Source organism: the organism of the source record quoted next, unplaced genomic scaffold, assembly GCF_019419815.1.
Source record: "Pyrus x bretschneideri cultivar Hongxiangsu unplaced genomic scaffold, Pyrus_bretschneideri_v1 Contig10, whole genome shotgun sequence".
In the NCBI taxonomy this organism is placed as follows: Eukaryota; Viridiplantae; Streptophyta; class Magnoliopsida; order Rosales; family Rosaceae; genus Pyrus; species Pyrus x bretschneideri.
In genome coordinates, this window is record NW_025999391.1 from 8803907 (window position 1) to 8811007 (window position 7101).

Genomic DNA, 7101 nt, shown 5'->3' on the forward strand with positions numbered 1-7101 from the left:
TGTAAAACAGATGTGAAAAAAAGCCAATTTTTCAAAGCTGGGTTTTGCAGCTTCTTGTTTTTGGCTTTTTTTCACCCAAAACTGTGAAAAAAAGCTAAGCTGAATGTTTACCAAACACAAAAATAGCTCCCAGCTTTTTTTATACCAGCTTTTTTCAGAATCACCTCAGTACAATCTTAATTTTCACTTTTCTCAAACAATAAGAAAACTTGTCTATTACTCTCTTTCACTTTTCTCAAACAATAAGAAAACTTTTGTATTACTTTCTTCCTATTTTCTCAAGGGATAAAATACCAACTTGTATATTACTTTCTTCCACAACCACATCCGTATATCTCTTTCAGTCATGCTCCTTTTTCATGGATGGACCTTAAATCATAATTTCATGGCAATTGGACATCATTCCATTAGTAAGAGAAAGATGTTCATTTCAATCAAGTTTTTTGTATTGATTGTTGAATTATGTATAATATATTGTCCAAAAATTATTTTTTAAAATAAGGAATTTTTTTTTATTTCATTCGCACAAGGCCCCCAAAATGTCAGAGACGGCCCTATCTCACTGTATTTGCATGATTCTCAAGTTACAAGTGAGTGTGTACAAGGTGTTTTCAAACTAGAGAAAAAAAATACAAAATAACGCAAACATGTGAAATGATAAACTATTACTCAATAGCCTGGGAACATTGGCGGTGGTGGCGATGAGTATAGTGCTCCAATGTTTGGTGGTAGCACGAAGTCTGGTTGGGTTGGTGGTGAAGACTGCACAGGAGGAGGCAAAGGAGGAGATGGAGTTGGAGCTGGGGGAGGAGGTGATTCGACTGGTGGTGGTGGGGATTGGACAGGTGGTGGTGGAGATTGGACAGGTGGTGGTGGGGATTCAACTGGTGGTGGTGGAGATTGGACAGGTGGTGGTGGGGATTCAACTGGTGGTGGTGGAGATTGGACAGGTGGTGGTGGGGATTCAATTGGTGGTGGTGGAGATTGGACAGGCGGTGGTGGGGATTCAACTGGTGGTGGTGGAGATTGGACAGGTGGTGGTGGCGATTCAACTGGTGGTGGTGGAGATTGGACAGGCGGTGGTGGCGATTCCACTGGTGGTGGTGGAGATTGGACAGGCGGTGGTGGTGATTCAACTGGTGGTGGTGGAGATTGGACAGGCGGTGGTGGGGATTCAATTGGTGGTGGTGGTGGAGATTGGACAGGTGGTGGTGGGGATTGGACAGGCGGTGGTGGGGATTCAATTGGTGGTGGTGGGGATTCAACTGGTGGTGGTGGAGATTGGGTAGGCGGTGGTGGGGATTCAACTGGTGGTGGTGGAGATTGGACAGGCGGTGGTGGAGATTCAATTGTTGGTGGAGGGGATTGGATATGTGGTGGAGATTGCACAGGCTCTGGTGTTGGTTCTGGTGTTGGAGATTGTAGTGGAGGAGATTGCACAGGCTCTGGTGTTGGTGGTGGTTGAATTGGATATAATGGATCTTCCTTAGGGCTACGACCAATTGGGCTTGGTGAAGGTGCGGGTGTTAGTGGTGTCTCAATCTCTGGTGTTTCGGGTGGCTCTGCCTTTGGTGTCGGTGGTGGCTTTACCTTTGGTGTTGGAGGTGGCTCAACTTTAGGTGTAGGAGGAGGCTCAACCTTTGGTGCAGGAGGTGGCTCGGCCTTAGGTGTTTGCGGTGGTTCGACCTCAGGTGCTTGGGGTGGTTCAGCTTCTGGTGTTTGGGGTGGCTCGGCCTCTGGTGTTGGAGGTGGTTCAGCCTTTGGTGTTGGAGGTGGCTCAACTTTAGGTGTGGAAGGTGGCTCTACCTTTGGCATGGGAGGTGGCTCTGCCTTTGGTGAGGGGGGTGGTTCGGCCTTAGGCACCGGAGGTGGTTCGGCCTTTGGTGCTGGTGGTAGCTCAACCTTGGGTGTGGAAGGTGGCTCGGCCTTTGGTGTAGATGGTGGCTCAGCCTTTGGTATGAGTGGTGGCTCGACTTTAGGTGCAGGTGGTGGCTCAACCTTGGGTGTGGGAGGTGGCTCCGCCTTGGGTGCAGGTGGTGGCTCTGCCTTTGGAGTCGGTGGTGGCTCGGCCTTTGGAGTTGGTGGTGGCTCAGCCTTTGGAGTTGGTGGTGGCTCGACCTTAGGTGTCGATGGTGGCTTTGCCTTTGGAGTTGGTGGTGTCTCAGCTTTTGGTTTGGGTGGCGGTTTAGCCTTAGGCGTAGGTGGTGGCTCTGCCTTTGGAGTGGGTGGTGGCTCGGCCTTAGGTGTGGCTGGTGGCTCGACCTTGGGAGTGGGTGGTGGCTCGACCTTCGGGGTGTGTGGGGGCTCCGCCTTTGGTGTGGGTGGCAACTCAGCCTTCGGAGTGGGTGGCGGTTCAGCCTTTGGAGTAGGTGGCGGTTCAGCTTTTGGTGTGGGTGGCGGCTCAACCTTTGGAGTTGGTGGTGGCTCAGCCTTTGGTGTTGGTGGCAGCTCGACCTTAGGCGTGGGTGGTGGCTCAGCTTTAGGCGTGGATGGCGGTTTAGCCTTTGGCGTTGGTGGTGGCTCAGACTTTGGTGTAGGTGGTCGTTCAGCCTTTGGCGTTGGAGGTTGTTGAGGCTTTGGTGTCTTAGGCTTTTCTGGTGTAGAAGATCCACCACAATTCTTGCTGCAATCCACGGGCTTAGTTACCACAGGGAAACAAGTCTTTGTGTTCTTTTGCTTGGGTCTTCCTGGCATGCAGTTGCCTGAATCATCCAACACTATCTTCGATTTAGGATTAGGCATACATTTTTGAGCCTCCCCACTAAAATAGTTGTAAGCAAATGTGAAATTGGCCATCTTAGGCAACGTGCAAATCTTATCAGTCACAAACCCTGTCAACCTGTTGTACCCAATATCCAATTCCTCAATGCTCTGTAGCCCGACAAAGCTTTTTGGTAAAGAACCTATAAATCCATTGTAGCTCACCTCAAAAACTTGCAATTTTCCAAGGTTTCCAATCTCAGGAGGGAAGCACCCGCCAAGCTGATTGTTCATGAAGATCAGCTCGTTCACATTGCACATGTTCCCAACGCTGTGCGGGATGCAACCACTGAAATTGTTAAACGCAAATGAAACAACAGAAACCTTGGAGTTTCCAATCGTCTCTGGAATCACTGACGTGAATCTGTTGTGGTTCAAGAAAATGGCATCAAACTCCTTGGTGAAAAGCTCTGGAGGTAGCTCACCTTCGAAGCCATTGAACCTGAGGTCAAGGTACTTGCAATTAGGCCATCTCAGGACGACTCCAGGAAAACGACCAACGAATCGGTTGTTGCTGATGTCGAACTCGTACATAAGCGTCAACCTTCTGCAGCTCTCTGGGACGATACCACAAAATCTGTTGGAGTTGATGTGGAAGAGAGCGAGGTCGGTAAGGAGCCCCATTTCGACAACGAGATGTCCTGCAATGTCTGCATGGTTGAGATCTATGCCGGCCACCACGTTCAAGCTCGGGTTGTCGAGCGCCGGAGCACAGAACACCCCTTTGTAGGCACAAACATTCTCCCCTACCCAGTTAGCGGTGAAGTTAAAAGGGTCGGAAAAAATAGCTCTCTTCTGCGCCTGGAGAGCGACATAAGCCCTCTTGAGCCTATCGTTTTCAAATTTAAGCTTGGCGTCGACTTGAACCTCGTAGTTGTCTGGGAGGTCACCATTCTCCGGGAGAGAAGTGAGTTGGCGGTGGGCTATGTGAGCAGCTTCAGCATTAGTTAGGGCGAATGAAAGAGCTGGAAACGAAGAGAGAATGAGGGAGAAGAGAAGAAAGCAGTAGCCCAAGGCCGTGGGGGAGAGAAGAGATGGAGCCATGGATGAAGTCGAGTAACTTGGCTTTGCCCAAGGCTGCTTATAAAGGCGAAGGGAAGGGAGGTGGAGGGAAGCAGTGATATTCTTGGCATGTGATTGAATGGTTAGGAAAAGACAGAGGTAATCGTTTTGTTTTAGCACCGGAAATTATGCTGGTCTTCTTAATATTTACATGCACACTCCACCAAGTTTGGAGGTACGTTCAAATTTTGTGGCCTAAAAATTGACCTTTGACTGGGTCCCTTTTTTTTTATTTATTTTTTTGTTCATTAACTGTCGTATGGTGGATGATTGCATTTAGTTTAATTATTAACTTGTTGACGCAGTGCTTAGGGGTTTCATGCATCAGGTTTTCTAGCTTCAAATAGCATGATACATATCTAATATTTGACAAAGGTGGCAGAAAAAAGAATATTAAAAATACTTATCGTTAATTAATGATTGTAATGAACGACGCTCTGGGGTTAGTTGGTTAGTAGGTATACCCACTTCTAATAGAGTGCGTAAAAAACCACAATTCCTGCTCAAATTTAAAAAAAAAAAAAAAAACCTAGAATGTTGGTCAATAGGATTCTCATCTACTTATTGTATGTATGTCATGCTGGGCTATGAGAAGCAAGGAAGAACATTGAACCAATCGCATCAGATCAGGTCAAGTGAACAGAAAGAGAAGATGAAAAGCATCTGCTCACAAATCGAAAAGTGACGCTTATAACATGAGAAAAGTACAAAATGCGGTGAAATTGTGTGCAGTAAAACATAAAGTAAATAACACATAATGTTTATGAGGTTTGACAAGTGTGCTTATGTCCTCAAGGCAGTAACAGTATATCTTTCATTATCAAACTGAAATTACAAAGCAATGAAACAAGAGATTGTATGTTTTCTTCTTTGTAACATTTGTGAGCTAATAGGCCTTTATATAAGAAACCATATTGTTCCCGACTAAGGCCAAGAAATGTAAAAGTAGGCAACACACATTCAACATTGTAGGCGGCATGAAGCGGTGGGACTCTGCCTATTTCTTCATATGGGTCATCCACTTTTATAACACGAAATTCATTAATTGAAAGGAGACTTATTTTTAGCTACCTCTCTTGGAGCTTCATTTAGATCTCACTTTGCTCCTGTAATTCAAATGTCAACACTTTATTCCTTGAAACTTAAAATTGTTTCACTGTAACATTCTGATTCTCTTATTTCTGAAAGTTATAGATCGTCTCCTGAAATATATGCGAGACCCAACATTCAATTAGATTATGCCACATCCTTAATAAATTTGATTATAATCTCTATTATGCCTTAAAACATTCAACAATCAGCGAATATTAAGTTTAAAAGAAATTGAAGAGATGAAGAAAAAAAATGATTAGTCTGGCGCACTCAAATCAAATCCACATGAGAAATTAAGAGATCTACGACGACGTAGAACAACTTTTAAGTTTTATAGAGTTAACAGTTTCAGGAGGCAAATGGAATCAAAATGAATTCTAGAGGGCAAGGGAGAGCGAACTTTGAGTTTCAGGGAATAAAATTGCGACTTTTGAGTTGGTAGAGTGAGATTAAAATCAAGTTTTAGGAGCTACCTAGCATTACAGTCTAAGCTTAACCATTGCCTCACGACTTTAGTGTGAATAAGATCGTTTGCTAAAAAAAAAAAAAAAAAAAAATCAAGTTCTAAGGAAAGTAGGTAAAAATAACTGTGAAAGGATAAGAATTTTTACAAAGAGGACTGGGCGCACAGGTGTAGCCACGCTAAAACCTTGTCGGTGATATGTCCACATGAGTTAGAATCCCTTTATTTGCTGGGAGTAGGAAAGAGATGATCACTATGTTAGACTGGAATTAAATAACCATGTCTCCAACAATAAGAGATAAGGTTGTCTCTGTCTGTTTAGCAACAAAAGAAGATAAGGTTTAACATTGCAAATCTCACAAAATTACAAGAAACCTCTTTAATTCAACTCTCGATGAAGAAAACTTATAAAGCCTAAACCTAATAACACATATACACACATCCAACTTCGCACTTGAACTTAATCCCAACAAAAATAAACAAAGATATAAACTTATTACTTTACAAGCCGATTTTACAAAGCGATATTCTAAACCGCTCTAATCTGTTTCGTGGTCGGGGGCCTGAGAATACCAAACAGGGTGCCTCCCCTTGATTCTAAGCAGCCTGGTGAAGGGTGAATCCGGCATTCTTCCTCTTTCTTCTTCCTCCAGCTCATCAGCCGATTTCGGCAACCCATCTGGTATCGGACACTCTCTCTCTCCTTTTCCCACATTCGACGGCTTTGCCGAATTGAATCCCAACTTCTTTTCCTTTTGGATTCCTGCAATCCCGTGTAGGCAGCCCACCAACGTCTTCACGCCTCCTGCCTGAAGAATCAGCTTCTCCACATCCTGTTTTGGCATCTCCTTCTGCACGTAGAAAATCGGAAAGGATATGTCTTTAAAAATCCTCCATTTTCTCAGCAACCAAACAGTCCATCCAACTGGGAAAGAAAGTGCTGAAAGCTAAAAATATACCTCGAGATCTTTGAGCTCGAAATATGCTCTCCAGCAGCTATAGGACTCGTCTCCTTCCAGCGTCGAACAGTACTCTGAACCAAAACCACAGAAATTGAATCAATAAATCGAAAAGATTCATACAACCCAATACAACAAAATCAGATACAAAATCAGATCATAAATCAAAATTCAATTCACATTAACTAACAAAAAAAATGAAAAAAGCTGAAATTTAGGAGATGGGTACGAACCAGAGAGCTCGTTCTCGCACTTTTCGATCAAGGGCGGGTCTTTAATGCCGCGCTCAAACTTTGACCGGCTGAAAGGCTCGAGCTTTGGAATATAAGAATGATTTCTCGACGAGGAACAAACAGTGGATGTGAAGTTCGGCGTTCTTGCCGTTAACAACGACGGGGATGATCGTGTGGTGGGATAAGCTTCTCGGAGCAGAGGAGAAGACGGCGGACAAGATCGAAGCATGACTAACCTTATCATCGTGTCAAAACACACCCCAGGTCAAATTATCCCTACTTTGCCTCTTGGATTGGACTGGACTGAACTGGACTGGTTCGGATTGGATTCAGAATTAGGAAGGAGATGCTAATGCTATTTTATACTAGAAACGCTCGGCGGAGTGGATAAGGATTAAAGCCTCAGATACGACTTACAGTGTTTTTTCAAGGATATTTAGGGGGTGATAATAGTACAGGACTGTGTTGGAAGGGGGTAACAGATAAATCAGGGCCGTTGATGAATGTCCACGTGGTTGTATCCTGGCGTTAA

At 44.5% G+C, this 7101-nt stretch overlaps 3 protein-coding genes across 3 annotated transcripts; 1 reads left to right on the forward strand and 2 right to left on the reverse strand.

The window, feature by feature from the left end:
- Positions 1–718: 718 nt before the first annotated feature.
- LOC125480581 (loricrin-like) lies at positions 719–1465 on the forward strand. Its single transcript, XM_048591550.1, has 2 exons — positions 719–887; positions 993–1465. The coding sequence occupies exons 1-2, from the start codon at positions 719–721 to the stop codon at positions 1463–1465; spliced, it is 642 nt and encodes a 213-aa protein (XP_048447507.1).
- Positions 1466–1492: 27 nt separating this feature from the next.
- LOC103934404 (pollen-specific leucine-rich repeat extensin-like protein 4) lies at positions 1493–4938 on the reverse strand. Its single transcript, XM_048591555.1, has 2 exons — positions 1591–4938; positions 1493–1507 (listed from the first exon to the last, which is right to left on the reverse strand). Exons 1-2 carry the CDS (start codon positions 3802–3804, stop codon positions 1493–1495), a joined length of 2229 nt encoding a protein of 742 aa, XP_048447512.1. The 5' UTR covers positions 3805–4938.
- Positions 4939–5694: 756 nt separating this feature from the next.
- On the reverse strand, positions 5695–6877 carry LOC103934391 (CCG-binding protein 1). The gene is made up of 3 exons (XM_009344134.3): positions 6570–6877; positions 6337–6410; positions 5695–6228 (listed from the first exon to the last, which is right to left on the reverse strand). The coding sequence occupies exons 1-3, from the start codon at positions 6811–6813 to the stop codon at positions 5917–5919; spliced, it is 630 nt and encodes a 209-aa protein (XP_009342409.2). The 5' UTR covers positions 6814–6877; the 3' UTR covers positions 5695–5916.
- Between the last annotated feature and the right edge of the window lie 224 nt (positions 6878–7101).

Excerpts from the sequence above, each read along its gene's own strand:
- LOC125480581 (XM_048591550.1), top strand. The coding sequence starts at position 719 with ATGTTTGGTGGTAGCACGAAGTCTGGTTGGGTTGGTGGTGAAGACTGC. Across the intron at positions 888-992 it reads TGGTGGTGGGGATTCAACTG|GCGGTGGTGGGGATTCAACT; the intron begins GTGGTGGTGGAG and ends GAGATTGGACAG.
- LOC103934404 (XM_048591555.1), bottom strand. The coding sequence starts at position 3,804 with ATGGCTCCATCTCTTCTCTCCCCCACGGCCTTGGGCTACTGCTTTCTT.
- LOC103934391 (XM_009344134.3), bottom strand. The coding sequence starts at position 6,813 with ATGATAAGGTTAGTCATGCTTCGATCTTGTCCGCCGTCTTCTCCTCTG. Across the intron at positions 6,411-6,569 it reads GTGCGAGAACGAGCTCTCTG|AGTACTGTTCGACGCTGGAA; the intron begins GTTCGTACCCAT and ends GTTTTGGTTCAG. Across the intron at positions 6,229-6,336 it reads TCGAGCTCAAAGATCTCGAG|AAGGAGATGCCAAAACAGGA; the intron begins GTATATTTTTAG and ends TTCTACGTGCAG.